Source organism: Gadus chalcogrammus, chromosome 4 (genome assembly GCF_026213295.1).
Source record: "Gadus chalcogrammus isolate NIFS_2021 chromosome 4, NIFS_Gcha_1.0, whole genome shotgun sequence".
Lineage (NCBI taxonomy): Eukaryota > Metazoa > Chordata > Actinopteri > Gadiformes > Gadidae > Gadus > Gadus chalcogrammus.
In genome coordinates, this window is record NC_079415.1 from 7,566,004 (window position 1) to 7,590,020 (window position 24,017).

Genomic DNA, 24,017 nt, shown 5'->3' on the forward strand with positions numbered 1-24,017 from the left:
CAACACCTGTTTGTGTGGCTTCGATCAAAGTCCTACTGGGCTTGTCCACATTTTCTGGTTTAACATTATCAATCTCTATCCACAGTCTGTTTGGCAAGATAAACATTTGTACAACTTACAGAGCAAAACATAATCGTTATTAAAAGCAATATTTCTAGAGAGGGGGAAACTCACTACAACTGAGGGGGTGGGCTATCGACGGTGAGACAAGCGGCAGCTGATTGCCTCTTTGCCACTGGTCCTCCCTCTCACAGCCCCCCGTGCAGAGGATCAAGCTGCCAATCAGAAGAGAGATCACGGCATCTCCATGGTAACGGTACACCAGCAGCTACCAGTAGACACCTGTTGTTGTTTCTAGCTTCCGGAAGCATTTTTAATTTGTAATTCCCAAACATTACCGGTAAGTCGAAGCTGCTTGATGAGATGTGACGGCCAGTTATTTGTTCCTGATCAAACTATTGCTTTCGATAAAAGTATAAAACCATAACTCTTCCTAAGGTCGCTGCTGCTTCCTGGTTCCTCCCATCATTAACCACCAAAGCCGATCTCTACATCTTTTACAGTATTAATATTACTATTTTACAATGCTACCGATTTTATGCATTTAGAGTTGTAGTTTATATTTTTTTTCACTCGTTTATTTGACTAAATTATTTGTGATACTTATTGTATTCTAGGCCTGCGCATCGAGCGAGGGTAATCGCGCCGTGGACCCGACTGTGCGTCCATCGTCTATTCTCTTCCCTTCACTTTAACTTATTCTGAGGTAATTGTGGAGAACGATGCGAATTTACTAGGGCTTTACCCAAAAGGCAATGGGCCAACACTCTCTCTCTCTCTCTCTCTCTCTCTCTCTCTCTCTCTCTCTCTCTCTCTCTCTCTCTCTCTCTCTCTCTCTCTCTCTCTCTCTCTCTCTCTCTCTCTCAAATCGAAAAAGGATTCTAGAAAGGACTCATCCTTTTTTATTACAAAAATGATTTCCTTGTTGAAAGGATAAGTAACTATATTCCATATAATATAATATTTCATTATAATTATATTATTTTAGCCTATTATTCAGATTATACTCCAGTTTTCCAAAAAGACTGCAACTAACACCCTTAAATGCCGTGACCCTCAGTCAAATGTTTGCCAAATCATTTGCCGTCAAATTATGTTCCTAAGCAGTTAATGACCTTCAACCTCCTCCTCAAATGACAGTTCCCATGAGATACACCCATTATTTATGTCCTCGCTGATGCCCTGTGTCATCAGCGAGGACATAATCATGTTTGACACCAGAGTACACGATTCAGGATAAAGCAAGCAAGATCAAGGATCTAAAGTTCTATCACGTGTCAACCTGGGTATTCACAGATGTTGTTGTGATGGATAATGTATCACCATCATGTCCCACAATGCAAATCAGCACTTCTGAATCCCTCCCGTTATTAACGTTGAAGCGATGTGCTTTAAGGATGGCAGGCACGTCGAGACACGACAGAGAGATGGCCATCCAGTCCAAGAGGCAGCTCTCCACATGTTCGGACCCCCTGGAGCGGCTGCGACTGCAGTGTCTCTCGCGAGGGTCCTCCGGCATCAAAGGGCTGGGCAGGTGAGCTCCTCTCGTCCTCGTGTGTTTTAGAGGGGCATGTTCACTGCTGATGGTTGCTTTTATGGCTACAGAAATAGATAGGGCTAGGGGCTTTGTTAGCCTTTAGTCGTGTCAGTTTTATTTGTGCAGCTCTTTATCGCGGTGGGTCTCAACGGGCTTTACAGGCCGTTTATTTATGACGCAGCCGTACCCGAGCCTGGGTTGGTGTGTACTTTGGTGCTTTTGACTGAATGGGGAATTCCGTGTTCAGGTCCCCCTACCCTGCTTTGGAACCAAGATTGCGGCTTCTAGAGGTGAATCATAGTGACACGTTGTTGCAATAGATATTCTTGTAAGGAGAAATGATTCCAATGCTATTTTTAGCACGACAGAAATCACAGATGCTATTTTTCGCTGTTTGGTTGCAGCTTCTAAATTATTACATTCTATAGAAACACTTTACATTTAAATCCATGCAGCATATATCAATAAAAAAACAATACAGTTGGTTTGTGCGCTAGTAGTCTTGGAAGCTATCCTTTTATGTACGAGTCCTACATGCTTCGAAGTTCGACCCAACAACGGCTGTGATCTGCTGTTGATCAGAACCTTCCGGATCATGGACGACAACAACAGCCGCAGTCTGGATGCCAAGGAGTTTGTGAAGGGCCTGAGCGACTACGGAGTCCTCATGGAGAAGGCGGAGGCCTTGAGCCTCTTCGAGCTCTTTGACCGCGACGGCAGCGGCATGATCGACTTTGATGAGTTCCTCATCACACTCAGGGTAATGACATGGTGGATTTAATGTCCCTTAACCCCTTAACCTGACCTTAACCCTCAGGGTAATGGCATGGTGGATTGAATGTCCCTTAACCCCTTAATCTAACCCTCAGGGTAATGACATGGTAGAATGAATGTCCCTTAACCTGACCTTAACCCTCAGAGTAATGACATGGTGGATTGAATATCCCTTAACCCCTTAATCTGACATTAAAGGCCAATCCCATTTCTACCCCTTCCCCCTTCCCTTCCCCATCCCCCTTCAAAACAAGGGGGAGGGGTAAGGGGAAGGGGTAAGGGGTAGAAATGGGATTGGGCCTAACCCTCAAGATGTGGGGACATGGTAGAATGAATGTCCCCTTACCCTAAACCCCTAACCTGACCTTAGCCATTAGGGTGATGATATGTTGGAATTAATGTCCCCTAAACCAAACCCTTTCACCTGACCCTAACACTCAGGGAAAGGACATGGTAGAATGAATGGCCCTCAACCCCTTAACCTGACCTTAACACTCAGGGAAAGGACATGGTAGAATTAATGTCCCCTAACCTTCCTTACCTTACCCTTTGACACACAGCCGCCCATGTCCAACGCAAGAAAGGGGGTGATTATGGAGGCCTTTCGGAAACTGGATAAGACGGGCGACGGCGTGATCACGATCGACGACCTTAGGGGCGTCTACAACACCAAACACCACCCCAAGTACCAGAACGGGGAATGGACCGAAGACCAGATATTCCGCAAATTCTTGGACAGCTTTGACTCTCCGAATGACAAGGATGGAAAGGTGACAAATGTGTCTTGTGGTATAAAGTATATCATATAGAGAAGACATTTTGCTGGATGTGGTTTTTAATGGTTGTGATAGCAAATTCCAAATCATTTCTTTGTAAACATTCTAAGGTTCCATATTCCGAGAGATAAATGCTGATCATTCTGAGGAATGTAAGGTTTTTTAACTGTAAAATGTTTTTTATTCAGGTAAGGTATGAAAATCCTGCTAAACTGTACACTAACGGCATTGTGATTAACCTTGTCTCGTTAATATCAACAATAAGCAAATATGAAACATTTGATTGGTTAAATTACTAGATTTGTCAAATATCGTTTCAAGGCTATCATCTTTGTGGGCATCGTTTATGTGCAGGTCACCAAAGAGGAGTTCCTCAATTACTACTGTGGAGTCAGCGCCTCCATCGACAGTGACGTCTACTTTATCCTGATGATGAAGAACGCATGGAAACTATGAGTTTTTAAAATTGATGATTTCAAATGACATCGCTGCTGAAAATTGTATCACAGCTAAGGATGACATCACCGCTGAAGATATCATTACTACTGGAGATGATTACAGAAGAGGACATCACCGGGGAAGATTTCATGATCAGAAGGGGTACAACTGAAACCTGATTTTGCTTTTTTATATACATTTAATATATTGGTAGTGCAAGGAAGCTACATGGGTAACCTGTGCTACCCAAAGTATGCATGTCTTTGTTGACGTTAGTGAGTGTAGGTGTTTGTAATATAGTTTTTTTTAATCTTGTTGATTCATTTGTTTTTATCTTTGAGTATTTTAAATTTGTATTATTTGCCGTCTTTTATAAACCTCAGTATGTCAATGTAACCCTATCCACTGGTACACACACACACACACGCGCACACGGACACAGTAAAATAAAGCACTTTGGGTGTCTTGAATAGTGCTATATAAATGCGATACATTTCTATAATTATCCTACCGCTCAATTTTCTCAATAAAATGTTGATTCTGAAATGTATTTGATGGTTTATTGTAAAAGAGAAGAATACAATCATATCATTTAAATTATCTGAAGCTGTACATATCTTAATATCTACAGATGTATTTTGTAAAAGCAGCAATACCCTATCAATAGAATACAATAGGCAGGCTATACTATATATATAGTTCTTACTTTAAACACAAAATGTATTGAATACAGGCAGCAGCATTTTGAGCAACATCTCTCTGGGGCGTATGACCCATGGAACAGTGGAGTACAAAGAAAAACATTTTCAGACGTATTATTTACGACCAAGTCACAACTTCATAATTAAAACCTTCTAGCCTCGGGACGAACCAGCCCGACACGACCTTATGAGTCACATTTGACAATGCATTATGCTGGCATTGCCCCAAACTCTCTAGTGGCTGCTTGTGGGTGTTTACCACGTTGTTGTTTGAAGTGCTCGAAACTGCAATCAAATCACTTACTCTCTCAAAAAATATATATCTTTCAAAATAAACCAAAAAAACACAATTCTCCCTCTCATACTCACACATTTACCTTCAATGTCAATGGTTTATGTTTTGGTCAGGGGGTGTCGGAGTGGAAAATGGAGTAATTGCGCCGATGGCTCTACTCAGTGACTACAGAGTCTGATTGACCTCTCTGGTCATTGTGATAATAGAAGCTGGACATGGTGACATAGACCGCGTCCCTACAGGGCTGGGTGGGTCCGTTCACCTCGGGGCTGGCATCTCTCTGGCCGTCACCAGAAGACTCCGAGGCGTCCCGTCTTCCTTCAGCGGCGTGCATGCCCATCGAAGGGGAGGGACTTCTGTTGTTTGGCCGGGAGTAGGTTTCCTCCTCAGAGCTCTCGCTGAGGGCAGTGGAGGCAGACTCCCCGGTGAAGCCGCTGGTGTCGCTGGCAGACCTCCATCGCATCCCCGACGTGGAGAGCTCCTGGTCCAACCCGAAGCCGCTGTCCTCCCGCGGGGAGGTGGGCTCGGAGGTCGCGGCCTGCGATTCGCCTGGTCTCTCCTCAGTCTTCTTCATCGGCTGAACGTTCATGTGACTGAACTGTTCGGGTTCTAAGGTCATCGCGAAGCCCAGCTGATGGGAGTCCAAGTAAAGTGTTTCTTAGGAGTCAGGTTAACTTACTGCAACATTAAAATAGAAGCGTGTCGTCTGCTTAGCATGGGAGTGAATAACCTACTTTGACCTGCTTGTAAATCGGCGACAGGGTTGATGGAATTCTTGGTACGTGCGTGTAACTGGTGTACGCGCGTATCTTATGGTGGATGCTACAAAACAATCAAGGGTAAATATTAAGTCAACTTCCAATAGAAATCTGCTGATGAGTAAACTCTGTATTTTTGGACAATGGAAAATAGATAAACATCTTTACTTTTTTCTCGTGACACAAATCGCACAGAAGATGGCGATGACCAAAATCCCGGAAACAATCCCCACAGTGATCATCTGATGCAGAAATTCGGCACTCCCCTCTCCTATCTCTTTTGTAGCTGTGAACGAGATTTGGAGGGCAAGAAATTTGAAATTATACTGACCAAATGCCAGACAAATGTTACCACAGTGCACAGTTGCTCTTACTAGAGTTGATGTAAAATTCAACAGTGTTGCTCCAGTCACTCCAACTGCCCCCATACAGGTCGAATGGGATGGCTCGGACCTTGACTTGATACATAGTTCCTTCGGTGAGGTGCTCCGCTGCGATGACCAGGGACTCTTCCCCCGTCACGTTCCTTGTCTGCAAGTCAATGCACAATGTGAATGAACTGGATAAGACTCTGCAACAAACTGTTTTATCATTAGAGAAAAAGGTCTTCCTCTAGCTGTATAAATCTAAATCACACATTACCAATTCGCTGCCCGCTGCACTCCAAATGTAGTATTGAAAGAGTTGATTACTGGTTTTGAGGAAATCCTTGTCATAAGGAGTCTTAATGTAGATCATAGCTTGGTTGCTCTCAGGTTGAAAAACAGCACTCGTCACAGAAGGACTTTTTGGTTTGACTGAAAAAGAAAACACAAACTTTATCAGCATTTAGGAATGGGATTTCCGTGGATTGGTAACAAGCATGTGTTGTCGATGAGTAACCAAAGCTCAGTGAGCGAGGTTATTGCTGTAAATCTGACGATGTGAATACATCCCCAATCTAAAACACAGAAACCACAGATCCGGTTATTACCAGATTAGATTATGGCTCACTTTCAGAGTTCACACATTGCTTGTTATTTACCACAAGTTCAGACAACCATATCTTTGCGGACAAGACTTCAAAAACTTTAATGCAAATCATCCAAATACCTTTATGTGAATAAAGTCTTACGAGAATCACGATACCAAGACCGTTTACAGTATAATGCTTTTCTATACGTTGTACACTATGCTAGCATAAAATGCCCATTTTAGATTTAAGGCAAGATAGATAGAACGATAAGGAAACGTGTCTGCTCTTCATTCACGAAAGTTACATCAGGCATTATATTCACTTATTTGCCGAAGGTCTATCACTCTGCTGAAGACACCGCCACTCCTCAGCTTGAAGGTATAATTGTATGTTAGCGGGATCCAGGTTATTGTCATGTTGTTCCCCATCTTCTTACAACAGCTTGGAGGAAAAGATTTGCTGTAGGGACAATAAACAAAGGAATAAACATTAATAGAAGACTTTGGTATTTTACAACCTGGACCCTATTTGCTGATGATTATGGGTCTACGGATCTAAGGCAGACAACAATTTTGGAACTTGGTCCAATATTAAGGGAGAATACTACGTTTGCTGGAGATAGGATAATTTGTTGTGCTGGGCTGCAAACTCCAGAAAGCGTAGCTCAATGTTATATACAGGGCTCTCAAGTTTTGAACTGAGTTCAGAGTGAGATTTTGTCGGCGGCGGGGGGGGGGGCTATATTAATATGTGACTGACTGCATACAAATGTGTCCACAGACATGGTGACTAATGTATGATAGTAAGCATTATTGGCCCTTAACACTAATATTCAGAAACAACACTGCCTCAAAATGATATTGGCTTAAGCAACACCAGTAGAGGCATATCCTTTTCCCTGAACTTTTAAACGTTGCAAACGTGCAAAAACATTATTATATATTTATGTGGCACCCAGTCCAATGCTCAAAAATATATCTGTGGCATTCAGTAGGCCAATGCTGTGGTAAAGTGTGTAAAGCATGACCAAGTGTTTCTTTCTGTTAAATAGATAGAACTTTATCAATCCCCTGTAGGAGAAATGTGTTAATGATAAAATGGTAAGAAAAAATAATACAAAACATGATGGTAACTCTAAAGTCAAACCGTCCAATCTGAAGGCTCTACTTAACCACTCCCCCTACTCACTTCCGCCAATGCAAAGCGAACAGAACTGATTAGGGGAGGGCGTAGCCTAACTAGTTTGTGATTGACCCAGAGGAACACAACGCAAATTAAATGTGAACATGTATGAGGCTTTAATAAAATCCCGGACGATTTTGGAAATTCCTTTTTTATTTAAAGTGTCTCAAAAAGATGGCATGTCTGGGCAAAAGAGGATGTCACCCTACGTACGGGAAACCCATTTGATTCCTACCCTTCCACTGTTAAATAGCGGCGCAAGTTGGTGGGCGCTATCCTGGTAATTCCTCTGCGTGAGAAATACGAAGTGTGAGCGTGTGCATGGGTTGAATTGCGTGTGTCTCACGCTGAATGCGTGAGACTTGAGAGCCCTGTATATATAAAGGTGAAGGAGGAGAGAAAAGGAGAGCCCTGTATAAAGGTGTTGAGATTGTAATGGACAATAGCAACATTTCCGACAACAACGCAGAAACGAGATTTCAGCGCGGGACTTCTCTTCGACCGAGATTTGGTTGAGACTAAGGCCGTGTTCCAATACCCGTACTGTCCGTACTGCGTCAAAATTTGAGTACGCAGTACGTTCCAATTCAGATCCGGCGAAAGAAGTATACTTCAAGGACCCTGCATTAATAGAGTCATTTTGTAGTTTTTATAGCTTTTTATAGCTGCTAGGCGTAAAGAGTTTACCGTTCAAAGCGGGATGTTTATTGCGGGGGAGGAGCCGCGGCGGCAGTCGTGATCGTCATTTCTGGTAAGTGCACCACAGAGTACTCGATTTGTAACAGCACTCACATCTGAAAAATTAGCGTACTCAAGTGAGTACGGATAGTGCAGATAGTGTACTTCCTTTAAGTGTACTCATGGAAGTACGGGTATTGGAACACAGCCTAAAACTTTTAAAAGACGTCCATTTACCGGGCGCTATTACTCCAAAAGATAACATTGCAGCCATTTTTCACAGCAATTCAACAATAGGGTTGAGGTTGAAGAACCATGGAGTATCATTTTATCTATTAAAATGTATATTTCAACAAATATGGAAAATATCTGATTTTGTTTGTTGAAGGTATAATATGTAATTTCTTGCCTCAAGAGGTCTTTCAATCAGAATAATTACACAAGCGTGAGAGTGAACCCATGTGTTGCAGGCAGCTCAATAAAATTAGATTATACCCATTAAAAAACAAAAATCTATGTATGTGAAACACTATCAATTGAGTATGGCCTCGGACAGATCAAGAAATGCTGCAGTGAATTGCCCACTGAAGTAAAGTCTGTGCAGGAAACACTGCATTAGCCTGGTGGCTGGCATGATTCACTTAAATTAGAACCTTGCAGTAAGCTTTCATTGAAATGTATAGATAAATAAGGTTTCTACTGGAATACAGTGTTAGCATATTTCATCAGAATTATAGAGGGTAATCGCATATGAAGCCATGGACACTCAACCAAAAATGTAGCCGTTACCTTGAATAAAACAATAGATTTCTCTGGTTTTGAACATAATTTTAAACAATTTGGATAATGGAAGTACACAACTCAGTAAAATATATAACATAGACCTTGTCGTTTTTAGACCTATTTGAAAGCAAAATGTTGCTTAATATATCTTTAAAACATATTTACCAAACAGTGATGCTCTTTATGCTGTCCTCTTCATCTTCATCATCTTCAATATATCGCTTTCTATCCACCAGGTTGCATGTTAAAATGCTGTTCTCTCCAACACCGATGTGGGATGTGCAGAATAATTTAATATCTTCTTTCTGCGTTTCTGCCAGAGAGGAAAGAAGTATCAGGTACATTTTGTCTTCCTCCTTGTGACCGGTTGACATTTTGATTGACTCTGAGGAAGGTAGGCCGGTTACCAATAAAAAAGGGTTTACAAAATTAGATACCACAGAGGAAGGGGGGACAGCTGACCAGAGCACAAAGGTTAACATTTTGATTGACTCTGAGGAAGGTAGGAACGCTGACCAGAGCACAAAGGTTAACATTTTGATTGACTCTGAGGAAGGTAGGACAGTTGACCAGAGCACAAAGGTTAACATTTTTATTGACTCTGAGGAATGTGGCAGTGGGTCAGCTAGCCAATCACAAAGGTCAATTCGTAGACGACACTGAGGAAAAGCAGGGTGGCAAGACATTACACGGAATAGAGAAAAAAGCCTTAGATTTAAAAAAGGTCACAACCTGTGCATTTTTCCATCACATTACGTATAGGATTGTCCTTTAGAGGAGAGATGCACACTCCTGATATTAGGTTATAACTTTCATAGGACTGAGTAATTTTCTTTAAATTCTTGAAATGTAAAAGCTTCCTGTAACTATATCTATAGATATAGATATATAGATAATGTTTGACAACAAAAACAGTTCTTACCCTCCGCATCCCCACTCTGAGCTCGTACTATGAGTGGGAGCAGAATCCAGGTGACCCACAAGGGCATCTTTCCCTCTCTCTCTTTCTTCATTGTCAGTGTAGATATTCACCTGCTAAACGCTGATGAGGTATAGGCCTATACTTTATACTTTGAGCAGCCAGCTATGATGCTTGTTCAGTCTCCGGTTCGGCCTATCACTCCGAAGCTCAGAGGAAGGAGGGGGAGGGGCCTATTTTGAGAACAAAGGACGTTTTTTTCTTTGTCGTACAGGATGTTCAAGTGAACTGAAAACACCTTGTAGACAACAATTGGTAGGCGTGTGCTTGTGTGTTTTTTTAAGCCACAGCGAGTTACAGCTCAGAGTAAATACTTTATAAAAAACGTAAGCATGTATTTTTTTTTAAGACTAGAAGTCCCCCTCCCCCACTAATCAATCATTTAAGGCACTTAATGATGAATAATTAAATATTCCCTAATTATTCCAACATCCCTGATCCTATTTGACCACTCTACACTATCTTCAGTACTTGAAGGTCTGGGATTAATTTGGAGAAAAAAACTCTATTTACGGTCTATCAAACAATTAAGTGTAGCCTTGTGTCTCTGTAAGCATAGACTCCTTGAATTGTAACAATCGAGTTTAAGAATATCCACGTACGCCGCCGCAACTTACACACCACTTCCTGTCGACTGTTTGTTTATCTCGAAATCAGGCCACTGAGAGAAACTTCCCGATGAAAACAATACTTCAGCCTGCTGTTCGCGACACAATGAAACTGCAATCATGTTGAATACCATGTCATGTCATGATGATACACTATGACTGAGGTCCACTATAGCTTTCAGTTACCTGTGAGCTGTGTATCTTCTCATCATTCAATGAGGACATCCATTTGTTTTTTCAAAGTAAAATCGATAAATAATTTGTAAATAAAGAAATGTGTGATGAACTATGCCTGAGGTCCAATATAGTTTTCAGTTTCTTTTGAGCTCATCATTCAATGAGGACATCAAAGTAAAAGAGATCAATTTGCTAATAAATGTGTGATGAACCATGACTGACCAAATATATATGACCACTATGCCTACAGCTACCACTGTTGGCTTTAGCCAAGTAATGACCATTGTACAAAATAAATATATTTATTCTGTATTCTGAGAGAGAGAGAGAGAGAGAGAGAGAGAGAGAGAGAGAGAGAGAGAGAGAGAGAGAGAGAGAGAGAGAGAGAGACAGACACAAATACATTGACAAATAATTAACAGAAAAAATATAGTTATTCTGTACAAATAGTTATTCTGGGGCGACAAACACAGAAATGTGTTTTGTAGAGATTAAGGACAAGAGCACTTTAACCAGCTAACCTCACCATGTAAACTCCCCTCTTACGTGTTGTGTGATATACAATATGAGTGACTGACTATAGCTTTCAGTTCCTTGCCACCTGTATATCTTCTCATCATCCACTCTGGACATCCATTGTAGACGTCCAAAATATAAGAGATTATATTGTTCAAAATAAAAAACACATCCGGGATAGTCGTGAATGATAAAGACACACGCATGACGACTAGAGTCATGTCAACAATCTTCTCTTTTATCAGTTTCTGTAATCTGTGAGACAGAGCAGCGGTTGAACCAGACTACAGGTGAGGTTCGTGTCTCTCCGACCACTACTGTGGTTTTAAATACCCCCCCCCCCCCCGGAATGTGTAAACAGTGCACTGCCTGCTGTTTACAACTGTGGTCTCTGTGACCTCATTAAGATGATCCCATCATACAAACTAGTAATAATTATTAGTTCAAATTATTATTTTAATTATTACTCAAAATCCCTCTGGGACCCAACTTCGGATCTCCTGAACTAGGCACTGTCATGGCGATTGCTGAATGAAAAAAGGCAGCTGCTGAGGTTTGAGGTTTTTTTTTAGACCTAAGAGGTTTCAGACGTGAGAGAGGTTTTCAGAACTAAGAGGTTTTCAGACCTAAGAAAGGTTTTCAGACCTAAGAGGTTTTCAGAACTAAGAGGTTTTCAGACCTAAGAAAGGTTTTCAGACCTAAGAAAGATTTTCAGACCTAAGAGGTTTTCAGACCTAAGAGGTATTCAGACGTGAGAGAAGTTTTCAGACCTTGGAGGATTTCAGAGCGAAGAATTGTTTTCAGACCTAAGAGAGGTGTTCAGACCATAGAGGTTTTCAGACCTCTGATGTTTTCAGACCTAAGAGAGGTGTTCGGACCATAGAGGTTTTCAGACCTCTGATGTTTTCAGACCTAAGAGAGGTGTTCAGACCATAGAGGTTTTCAGACCTCTGATGTTTTCAGACCTAAGAGAGGTGTTCAGACCATAGAGGTTTTCAGACCTCTGATGTTTTCAGACCTAAGAGAGGTGTTCGGACCATAGAGGTTTTCAGACCTCTGATGTTTTCAGACCAAATAAAGGTTTTCAAGCCTAGGAAAGGTTTTCAATTCTAAGAGGTTTTCAGGCCGAATAAAAGGTTGTCAGACCCATAAGAAGATTTTTCAGGCGACATTTCAGTGACTTGAAGGGTCTATTGAAAGCAGACACTAAAAGGATCTAGTTGAACTAGGGCCTTGAAGGTCATAGCCAAAAGGCTTTAATAGATGTGTAATAATGAGCTACGCTGTTCTAAAAAAAAAAAGAACGCACCATGTGAAAAACAAGTTGCAAACAGGCATGCATGCATATAGGTAGCAGCGTTCAGAAATTAGTCACCACATCCTTTTCCTTCAGTCGCACTTCTGCTTATTTTTTATATAAATATATGCTAACTGGCATAAAAGTGTGTGCCTACAAAAACTTTGTGCAAAAGACGTATAATCCAAGCGTATCGTCTCAGAGTAAAGACAAAGTCATCTACCTACCAGAAGGCCAAGGGCATCCTCATCGATGCTGTGGCCGGAATCAAGCATAAGCATTCATATGCACTATTAGATAATGAATATACACGATATCTTCATTCAGTTCATGTTTTTATGGATAGTGCACATTTTGGAAGATGTGTGATTGTATACAGCAGTGCATACGCTCCGTGGCCAATGTTTTATTCCCTACTAGCTTTTGTCTACTTACCTTGCCATGGGACGTAAAGAGTAGAACCATTACTAGTGTTACGTGTGACACCTCTGTGAAAATAGTCTATTGGAAGAGAAAGATTGTATGGTTTAATTATTCCCTGGGATAAAGGGAGTCACCTGTATCTGATGACGATTATACTGAGGTGGTTTCTGCCAGACAATTGGGAAATCGAATGGTGAAAAACAATGTATATTCTCACTCTGCAGCTGACTAGCAGCAGACCACAGAAGCCCCAAAAAGAAACTTCCCCCCCAAACATACACAGATGCTCGGCTTTGAAACCCACTACACCACTAATAGTGGATCACCATGGGAACCTACGCAAAGCTACGTACCCCTGGTTAATATGAGTAACATGTGCATAAACTATGTTGACTGGGTGTTTGGGGACTAAGACATCTCATTGTTTTTAGCTCTAGTAGTGAATAGCTTATGTCTGCTATATTTTAACTTTAACCAGTAATAACTTTGATATGGGTTCCATGTTGAATATACCTTTGCACCCGAAAATGAGGACAGTAAATTAGCATATATATTTTTATCTATGGGTTTTAAGGGTTTATCCTGTCAGCCTTCATATTCAAAAAATATCAGGACCAATATTTGTTTTCTGCACTGCAAAAGAAAGAAACAATAAATGTTTATTTGTATTATCGTTACCATGGAGACACACTTTTTTCTCCTTAAGAAAAACTTTGTGGAATTATTCTCAAACCATCAATGCATTTTATTTAACCGATTAAAGAAATCGGGAATCACAATATGGAATTAGAACAGACGGATATAAAAAAAATACATTTCGAGAATATTTTTAAATTGAAATAGCCTTTACATTCTCCTCCCCTCCAATTTGCTGAATTTCAAGAACTCTGAGAACCTTGAATAATTTTTTTAATACAATTATTGCTCGTAAAAGTAAAAGGATAGCATGTCAATAGTTGAAATTATAGTTTACCAAGAATTCTGAAGAAAAACAATATATTCTAAACTACTGGACAATTAAATTTGATTGACTCTTTCATTCACATTTTCAAATAAAATGATTTTAGAAAGACATCGATAAATGTTTGCACTTCTTTTTTAAATTAAGAGTTGGATATAAAGAATAGAAAAAAACAATTCCGAATTTTTAAATTATTTATTTTGTAATCACTGAAATGTGATTGTGAAAGGCCAGTGAAACGGATATTTTAATAGGACGAAAAACGACTGACGAAGAAATGAACACCCTCCTACCAGCATTTGCTACAGACAATTTGTATTAGCCTACCTCTGAGGTCGCTGTGCTTCAATTCCATTTTCAGACAGCAGAGGGCAGCAGAGGACACAAATGTATAGGTTCTATCAACACAAAAATCCTCAATCATCTCAAACTCGATATTGACAAAAACGGTCAAATCAAATTACATTGTGTTAAAAAAAAAAAAAAAAAAGAAGGTACACAGTAAGGAAATCCGGCTGTAAACATTGGCATTGGACAGAGAACGTAACTCTGAACCAAAGACGAAGGCAAAGCTAGTACAGCCCTGGTGGCGAAAGAAAGAAATTAGGAGTGAGATGTTGCTTTGTGTTTGACTTGCTGGTTAACATCACAACCATGTGGACAATTACTATTTAAAAAAAGATTACTTTGTTCACCTTCAACATACATCTATCCACTTTTTATTAATATGTCCCTTGGACACAATGGACCTACTCCTTTTAAATTCCTCTGGATTAATGATTAGGTCTGTCTCTAGCTGTACCATTTACTTGAACTGTACCTAGTTAAAACATTTATATCAGGCCATTACTCTCACAATTACCCCCTCAACCTCCTCTCTCAAGTTGCCATCATCAACACAGCCCGCTATTTGAAGTGCCCTTACTTTGCAAACAGCTGTGAGGATGGTTGATTGATTTATAAGAAGCATAATTGATTCCATTTGTGATGTCACAAGTGTCGACCCAGAAGATTTGACAGAAGGATTTCGTCTGCCAGTTTGTACGTAGCACAAGGAACGGTGAAGTGGATCTTACACATTATACATCTGGGTTGACATCACTCCCACTTGTGAATTCACAAATTGATAAGATCCCAACATTTCTTATCCTCAATAAAAATAAAAGAAATAGGGGCACATAAAGTTGTTTGCACAATGCCCCAACGAACAGCAATACCCAACCCATCATGAAACTTCATCCGACAACAGCCGCAACCAATAGGGAGGGTGCATTGGCTCGATGTTGGTACTTGTTGGCTTTTGTTGGGTTTCGTCGTGAGCAATATACCTTCAAACATAACGCAACGCTGTAACCCCAGACATGAAGGTCCCCTCTTCTCCGTTGAATCCCCCCAACTACACTTACTTACTATAAGGTGTAGAAATCGATGATGAAATGCCCGCATACAAGCTACAGGAGAGTTCAGGACAGCATGTACTTTACAGTGGGCGTAGATGACAAACATGGGCGGGGCATCAGCCCCAAGAGCCAGGGGTGATAGATTGTGAAACAAGTCGATCGAGGAGGGTTTCCTTGCACTGCTTACAGTGGGGTCTGTGGCACGAGGTGCTTTCAACACTTGCGTTTAAAGTCCTTCAAATTGATTCATTACAGTTTATGATTTTTCAATATATACACATATATCTGTCTCACTGCCACTTTAAGTGCAAAAACGTGTACAGAGAAAAAACAAGACAATTAAAATAAGACAGCATTACAGTATTATTTTTTTTTTTACGATGACACCACAGCCAGGTTGCCTTCGTTCCGACACACCCCTCAAGGAAGACACAACCACAGGTCATGATTACGCAATGACCGGGCGCGGTGATGATCGCCGGGTGAAAATCGGATCGCGAAAAAAATCGGGAATACGCGGAAAGACACATCAAATCGATCGGAACAACAATGACAACAACCACAAGGTTCATGTGGGTGCCTCCCCCCATCCCCCCCCCCCCCCACCCCCCTGTGGACGGGAGGGTTGGGGGTGCTACACCCTGACCAGGAAGCCCAGCCCCAGGGAGGCGGGGATGTGCAGGGTCTCCAGGCTGAGGGCGGAGGGCGTGTAGGGGAAGAGCACCGGGAAGGTGTGCTTGGTGTCTACCAGCAGCGTGGGCGCGTCGTTCCTCTCCTGGAGGTTACTCTGGGGGGGGGGGGAGGGGGGGGGGGAGTTTGGGAGGATGTTAGACACAATGGTAGTGGTACCGGATGGGACACACACAGACAGACAGACACACAGACAGAGACAGACACACACAGACACAGACACAGACACAGAGACAGAGACAGAGACAGAGACAGAGACAGAGACAGAGACAGAGACAGAGACAGAGACAGAGGCAGGCAGGCAGGCAGGCAGGCAGGCAGGCAGACAGACAGACAGACAGACAGACAGACAGACAGGCAGGCAGGCAGGCAGGCAGGCAGGCAGGCAGGCGGATGTAAACGGACACAGAGACAGACATACAGACAGACTGAAAGATGGACAGACGGACAGAACTGTCAGAGATACACAGGAAGAAACACAGGCAGGCGAGCAGATGTAAACAGATACAGAGGAAGACATACAGACAGACACAGCAGACACAGAAGGATACAGAGGCAGGCAGGCAGGCAGGCAGGCAGACATACAGAAAGACAGACGGACATATGGACAAAACAGTCACAGAGGGATACGCAGGCAGACACACAGGCAGGCGGGAAGATGTAAACAGACATACACACAGAAAGACATCCAGATAAAACAGACATACAGTCAGATCAACCTACCTGAATGTTTCGGATGAAGGAGACGGTGACCCGCTCCTCAAACTCGTTCAGCGGAGTGTACAGGTTCAGAATCTTCACAATCTGACGCACAAAGAAAAAAACGATCATTCAGGTGCAGCTCACCTGTTGTACCTTCTCTTCTCATTAGACTACGCGTGTGTTTACCTGGTGTTCAGGTGTGTCTCACCTGTGGTACAGTCCCTTCTCATTGGACTAGTGTGTACCTGGTGGACAGGTGTGTCCCACCTGTTGTACCTTCTCTTCTCATTGGACTATGTGTGTATACCTGATGTACCTGCTCTTCTTATTGGACTGTATGCAAGTGTACCTGTTGGCAAGGTGTGTCTCACCTGCTATAGCTTCTCTTCCCATTGGACCGTATGCATGTGTACCTGGTGTTCAGGTGAGCCTCACCTGTCATACCTTCTCTTCCCATTGGACCGTATGCGTGTGTACCGGGTGTTCAGGTGCGCCTCACCTGCTGCATGGTGAGTGCGGTGCAGAGGGCGCAGATGGCCTCGGCGTCCTGGGACGTCTTCTTCTTGACCTGCAGCAGCTGGGCGGCCTGGATGATGGGCTCCAGCGTGGGCGCCGCCTTGCTCTGCTGCAGGTTGTTGGCCCGCAGCCACTCCTCCATCTGGCTGATGTTGTACCTGGGGACCAGGGGAGAGGCACGTGTGACTGATCTGGAGCCAGGCTAAGGATTGACCTCCTTTATATGAGGGATATTAAAAAACTAATCTGATTCTGACACCAACTCTGATTCCGATTGCGATTGTATTTCTGACGCCGAATTTATCCTGATTATTATCCCGATCCAAATACTGATTCTACTCCTGATCCTATTTCTGAACCTTATCCAGATTGAAATCCCGATCCAATTCCAGAACCTTAACCAGATTCAGATCCGGATTGAGGTCCAGAACCCGTAACCAGATTCAGATCCATATCAAGGTCCGGAACCGGAACCAGATTCAGCTCCTGATCCAAATCCAGATCCTTAACCAGATTCAGATCCCAACTCATAACCTAATCCAAATCCCGATCCTTAATCCGATCCCACGATCCTAACCACCAACCACCGACCCCCCTCCCCCAGCCCGTACCCCGTACCCCGTCCCCCCTCTCCGCACTGACCTGAGCTGCATGCCGGTGCTCCACGAGCACACGTCCTTGCGCAGCAGCAGGTTGTTGAGGGTGAAGGCGTTGATGCAGTGGAACAGCTGCCGGACCACCTGGCTGACGATCTCGGGGTCCAGGCCGTGCTCACCCATCACGCTGTGGAACTGCCCCAGCTGGCGGATCAGTGCGCCCAGGGTGTAGGTGCTGGGCCCTTTGCCGTCGTGGTCCATGCTGGACGAGCGGTTCCGGTAGCCCATGGGCTTCACCCCGGACAGGCTGGGGATGCTCTCGCTCTCCAGCATGGCCGACACTGGTGGAGGGTGAGAGAGGGAAGAAGGGAGTAAGTGAGGAAGGGAGTATAACTTTATTTACAAAGCACCTTTGATGCAGGAATTGCAGCTCAAAGTGCTTTACATAAAATCTGAAATCAGAAAATAAAATAAAAAGGACATGATGTCAAAACCTAACAATCTAAACTACAGTAAAAACAAAAGATGAGGTAAAAACAAGCAGTATAAAACAGTAAGTAGTAATAGCAATACATGGATTGAGAAAGAAAAATGCAGATAAAGGACATTGGTAAAATACTAACTGTGGTAACTGTGGTAAAACGTTTGAAGAGTTGGTCTCCCGGACATCTAATTTAAATGCTTGTGCAGAGATAGAGATAGAGTTTTAAGCTGCCAGTTGAAAATATCTAGAGAGTTGGCTTCTCTGAAGCCAACTCGGCTTCTCTGACCTTATCTAGGTCAAGTTGGCTTCTCTGACCTTATCTAGAGAGTTGGCTTCTCTGATGTTTTTGGGCAGGTTGGGGAGTCGTAGTGTTGAGGGTGTTCGAGCTCACATGGGCCACTGCTAATGGATGAGCTCATGTTCCCCCCGTTCAAGGTATTCCTACACCAAACTATTTATATTGGGACTAATGAAGTCATTGACGGATCACTTTGGATGTGACGGTATGGACCGTTGATGTCATTAGTCCGACTCTTGTGATTTTCCTTGGAAACTGAGTTAATGTTCCAGACCAAGAGTATAAAAATACTCGTTTGGACATGGCTTACATTAGATGAATAGCCCAGTGTGACTGTTTCCCCTTATCTCCTCATGCCCACAATAAATCCTCAATAAATCACCTCTCATTTGACCCTAGATGGACGCACCCTTGCTTGCTTATCCTGTGGTAAGGACCTTAACAAACTCTACCTTGCTGTGCATACACGCACACATGTGTTTCGCTGGAACCTTACAGATCTTAGGCTCTGGCATGGCACATTAATACATTTAGAGGATTTTGTTGAATGGTTGTAAGTCGCTTTTATCCAAAGCGACTTACAACCATCAAATCCCACACCGACGGCGAGTCAACCACGCAGGGCGACAGCCAGCTTGTCAGGAGCAGGTTGAGGTCTTGCTCAGGGACACCTCGACACTCACAACTAGGGGGGGCCGGGGATCGAACCAGCAACCTTCCGGTTACCAGTCAACACGCCTTACCTCCTGAGCTACTGTCGCCCTAATGATATGCATTACAGAAGCGTGATCCAGGAGAGGTTTGAAGCAGCTGACGTAGTGTGCAGCTCACCGATCATGGGCTGCATGATGCCCTCGGCCACCTTGATGAGCTGCTGGTAGATCTGGATGGAGAGGTCGCTCAGCACCTGCCGGTACTCGGCCAGGTCAAAGTTCTTCAGGCAGTGCTCGTTCTGCTTGCCCGTGTTCTGGGTCATGAACGCCTGGACGACAATAACGTGAGCCGAGTCTTAACAAGCGTTCTGATTGACTCGTTGGCTTCAATTGTTATTGGCAGTGAAACGATTTCTACTGTTCTTATGCGAATAAGGAGGAATAAACGTTGAACGAATTGAAGAATAATTTAGTTCATTTCAATATTTTATTAGAAATATAGAAAGTTTGGTGGAGACTTTTATCCAAAGAGTCTCAGGATATCACCATAGGAACTCCCAGCCAGGCCGAACTCTGACTCAGGCCAGGGCTAGGGTAAGGGTTAGGGGTAGCCTGGGAACCAGATGAATCTGCAAGCTCATGTGTTATTTGCTCTGGCCTATGTGTCTGGCTCCCCTATCATTCAAACTGATTCCCATCAGACCTGCCCGGTACAACAGTTATTGATGTACGGGGCGGGTGTAATACGAGGATGGGGGTGTCATTGAGGCCTTTCATAAACCCGTTTTGGTTAAACTGATTGGTTGGAGATCTATCCAATTGGGTGCGGAGGCATTTTGATCCGTGCCCTTCACTAAGACCCCTTCAAAATAACCAGGATATGCAAAGAACATCATCATCACCCAGCTTGGCATTCGTCACTCAGTCCTCACCTCATCGCCGCTGTATTGCTTCAGGCAGTGCAGCAGGCGGCTAGTGTTGGCCAGCCAGAAGGACACCATCTCAAAGTCGTTGACGTTTTTCTGCAGAGCAACGGATTAGCCAATGAGATACACAAACGCTCCGGGACACCATCAGTACAGAACGTAGAGCACAGAGACAGCGGGGCCGTTACCTTGAGGACCTTCTTGATGGAGTTGATGGTGGAAGTGAGCAGGGACTCCACCTTCTCGTCGTCGTTGACGTAGTCGGCGTGGCGGATGCACATGAACAGGATGTAGGCCGGGAGGCAGGGCACCGTCGCCGACACGGAGCTGGGGCGGATCTCTGAGGAACGAACACACACACACACACACACACACACACACACACACACACACACACACACACACACACACACACACACACACACACACACACACACACACACACACACACACACACACACACACACACAGCAAGACTCCAAGGTGAATTCCCTAGGCAGGACTCATCCTCTGGAGCAGGGGTCATTCTGAAGCCATACTTACACATACATGCTTTACCAAAATGGTTTCCTATTTTACACATAATATTGTCTTTCCGGGATAAAAAGCTACATTAAAATTTGACATAGTCACAAAGCCAGGGTAATCTCAGGGTACGCCAACATCTATTAAAGCATAATACCATTTTCTCCCATCAGAGTAGGTCATGAAATGCCAGAAAAATTAATTAAGACAACGTTTTATTCTTTCCTGCTCAAATGGAGATGGTCTGATTTGCAATCAACTAATATATTCTCTAACAAGGTTGAATGATGACAATGTCAATTCTTCTTTGGCTTTTCAAATTGCATTTCAAACAATTCTATTTATATTAATTTATTTTTCAAGTACTTTCGAAATCTGGCTTGGGCTGCCTGGTTTCCCCAGACGACAATCCTCCTAACCCCGAATCACTACCAGGTAGAATGAATGTTAACCCAGGACCTCTGAGAGTCCAAGGGCCCAGCCCGGCCGGGCCCCTGGACCGGGCCCCTGTACCGGGCCCCTGTACCGGGCCCCTGTACCGGGCCCCTGCACCGGGCCCCTGCACCGGGCCCCTACCCTGGGCCCCTACCCCGGGCCCCTGGACCGGGTCTTACCGGCGATGAGGGCCTTGAGCAGCAGGGCCTCGTCCTCCTTGCAGTACTCCAGCATGCCCTCAAAGTCCTTCTCCCGGCGCTGCACCGTCACCTGGCGGCTGAGCTCGGGACGCGCCGAGTTCACCGGCGTCACCGGGGACACTGGGGGGGGGGCGGGGGGGGCAGAGGTCACCGTTAGTGTGGAGGGGTCAGAGGTCATCGTCAGTGTGGAGGGGTCAGAGGTCATCGTCAGTGTGGAGGGGGCAGAGGTCACCGTTAGTGCGTAGGTGCGTCAACTTAAATGATTAAAGGGATCAGACGAGCCATGGATAATGCAAATTGATAAATAAATTAAAATAAAATAAAAAGGTTGTGATGAGATAAAGAGATGCAACAATAGATAATAACAATTGATTGTTATTCAAAATTTGAGTAACAAAAATAAATGTATATATTTTTTTTTTTAGATTTATAGGAGGAGATCCGGATTCTGGTTGACACGGCGATCCTTAGCACTTACCCTCAAGTTCCTGGATCTTCTTCATGTAGATCCTGAGCTGCTTCTTCAACTTCCTCTCATTCTTCTCCAGCTTCTCCACCAGCTCCTTCAGGTCCTGCACCCCGAGAGAACACAGACAGAGGCGAAACGGTTGAGAGCGGCTACGTCAGGTCAGAATCCAAACAAGCACCTAGGAGATGTTTAACGCGAGAATGGCCACGGGAAGAACGGTCGCCTGGAAGGTGCAGCCTGTAAGTATTCAAAGCATCAACGAGGACAGGAGAGGATACACAGGTTTTATGGGGGTATAATGAAAGGGAGGACTGCGTGGTGAGGTAACCAGAGGAGAAGGGAACAATGCAGGGGCTCCATATACCTGACATTGGGAGGAGACGGGGATAATAGCTGGCTAAGCCCATATACAAAGCAGTGACATCAGAACTATGTCACATCCTCCACAACAGCCTACATTATTCCACACAATGGAACGGAGCATTGGACAACGTCACTTCATGCTGAGATAATGTGTACCTCTACTATAGAAGCATTCACATACTGCTCTCATTGTGTATGCACGGTACATTTATTGTAATTCTTGGTTCCTTGCACAGATGTATGCAACCGATTCCACACTCATGTTTAAACTCCAACAACCGAGCCAAAGTTGAGGCGTGTGCCAATCAAATCAGTTCACACACACACACACTAGGGGTGGACTGGTCCTCATAGAATATTTTGCCTCTTGCCCTCACACGCAGTCAGAAACACACACACACACACACACACACACACACACACACACACACACACACACACACACACACACACACACACACACACACACACACACACACACACAAAAACAAATCGATAGCTTATAAGACATCTCCAGCGTCCCCATATCAGGCGCCCCAAAGTGAAGCCCCTTCCCTTCGGTCGTGAACCCGGACCACCCCTATGAGGGGGGGGGGGGTCTCTCACCAGGTTGTCGTTGGTGAGCCGGGTGATCTCCTGCTGCACGCTGTACTCCACCTGGGCCTCGGGGGACAGGGACATGGTGTGGTTCAGCGCCTCCGTCTTCTTCTCCAGGTCGCCGCGCAGCACCTCGATCTGGGTGTGCAGCGCCTCCAGCTCGTCCTTATGCTGCCGGGACAGGCTCTGCACCTGGGCCTCCAGCACCCTGGGGGGGGGGGGATGAATGGATGAGTGGGTGGATGGGTCGGGCGTTGGATAGGGCAGACGTGGAAGGATGGATGGAGGATAGGACGGATGATTTGATTGGATGGATAAACGGACGGGTGGATGAATGGGTGAATGGATTCGATGGGTGGGTGAATGGGTGAATGGATGAATGGGTGGGTGAATGAATGGATGGACGGGTGAATAAGTGGAGCGATGAGTGAATGAATGAACGAATGAATGAATGATGGGGAGTTGTGACGTGGTCACATTTGGACATGGGTGGATGAGTGAAAAAAAAGGAATGATGACATAAAGAATATTATCACTGCATACTCAAACTCAAAAGACATCTGGGGAGCATTGCAAACACACACAAAAACAGAGGACGATTTTATCTCAATACTCCTCTCTGGGGGATTTACACTTCACACACTTCACACTCGAGTCACCACACACAGTGACCAAATGCAGGCTGGGGATGGTGTAGTGGGGAACGCACAGCACACTCAACCTTCGCTTCGTCACACCCACAGAGAGAGGCTGGAGGGGAACCAACCTCCCCAAGTGTATGAACCACATGCACACGCTTTTATTGTGACCGTCGTGTGATAGGAAGTGAAGTCATCGGTTGTGCCAAAATCCCCCTGGTTTCCATCGCCAGGTGTAACGATTAGCCACAACAAGCCGTTTCTGCATCCACACTATAGTGACATCACAAGTGGGGGTGTCCGACCATATGTTTGACCGATAGACCACTGCTGATGTTTCTGCATCCAACACTATTGTGACACCACAGGTGGGTAGGTCCATCAGTCAGACATACTTCCCAGCGGACTGTACCAAATGCAAATCTAATCTTTACATCTGGGTGGACAGTCCCGCTTGTGATTTCACTCTAGTGTTAGATCAGAAACGGCTTGTAGTGCATCACAAGTGGGAAAATCCAACCATTTATATCGGACTGAAGGACCGACCCAAAGGACTGTACTGACTAAACGTCTAATCCCCCCATCATAGACATGGGTGGACAGTCCCATTTGTGACATCACAAACGG

At 44.1% G+C, this 24,017-nt stretch overlaps 3 protein-coding genes across 7 annotated transcripts in view; 1 reads left to right on the forward strand and 2 right to left on the reverse strand.

Moving 5' to 3' along the window:
• Nucleotides 1-3: 3 nt before the first annotated feature.
• capslb (calcyphosine-like b) lies at nt 4-4,137 on the forward strand. 2 transcript variants are annotated; one of them, XM_056588234.1, is made up of 7 exons: nt 7-400; nt 499-562; nt 678-766; nt 1,457-1,594; nt 2,180-2,357; nt 2,932-3,141; nt 3,502-4,136. In XM_056588234.1, the coding sequence occupies exons 4-7, from the start codon at nt 1,458-1,460 to the stop codon at nt 3,601-3,603; spliced, it is 627 nt and encodes a 208-aa protein (XP_056444209.1). In that variant the 5' UTR covers nt 7-400; nt 499-562; nt 678-766; nt 1,457; the 3' UTR covers nt 3,604-4,136. The 2 variants fall into 2 exon arrangements, with proteins under 2 accessions (XP_056444210.1, XP_056444209.1); XM_056588235.1 differs by lacking the exons at nt 499-562; nt 678-766 and having other exon boundaries at nt 4-400; nt 3,502-4,137.
• On the reverse strand, nt 3,610-10,026 carry il7r (interleukin 7 receptor). 2 transcript variants are annotated; one of them, XM_056588232.1, is made up of 8 exons: nt 9,860-10,025; nt 9,103-9,250; nt 6,617-6,753; nt 5,982-6,136; nt 5,714-5,870; nt 5,508-5,625; nt 5,316-5,403; nt 3,612-5,212 (listed from the first exon to the last, which is right to left on the reverse strand). In XM_056588232.1, the coding sequence occupies exons 1-8, from the start codon at nt 9,948-9,950 to the stop codon at nt 4,736-4,738; spliced, it is 1,371 nt and encodes a 456-aa protein (XP_056444207.1). In that variant the 5' UTR covers nt 9,951-10,025; the 3' UTR covers nt 3,612-4,735. The 2 variants fall into 2 exon arrangements, with proteins under 2 accessions (XP_056444206.1, XP_056444207.1); XM_056588231.1 differs by having other exon boundaries at nt 3,610-5,212; nt 9,103-10,026.
• Nucleotides 10,027-15,916: 5,890 nt separating this feature from the next.
• myo5b (myosin VB) overlaps nt 15,917-24,017 on the reverse strand; it is a 36,976-nt gene continuing 28,875 nt past the window's right edge. For all 3 annotated transcript variants that reach the window (XM_056588255.1, XM_056588254.1, XM_056588256.1), the window contains 10 exons: nt 22,762-22,960; nt 21,802-21,895; nt 21,303-21,443; nt 20,352-20,503; nt 20,170-20,259; nt 19,416-19,566; nt 17,849-18,143; nt 17,190-17,364; nt 16,712-16,792; nt 15,917-16,085 (listed from right to left, as the gene is read on the reverse strand). In XM_056588255.1, coding sequence (XP_056444230.1) covers nt 15,933-16,085; nt 16,712-16,792; nt 17,190-17,364; nt 17,849-18,143; nt 19,416-19,566; nt 20,170-20,259; nt 20,352-20,503; nt 21,303-21,443; nt 21,802-21,895; nt 22,762-22,960 — 1,531 coding nt within the window. In that variant the 3' untranslated portion in view covers nt 15,917-15,932. The remainder of the gene's footprint in view (nt 16,086-16,711; nt 16,793-17,189; nt 17,365-17,848; nt 18,144-19,415; nt 19,567-20,169; nt 20,260-20,351; nt 20,504-21,302; nt 21,444-21,801; nt 21,896-22,761; nt 22,961-24,017) is intronic.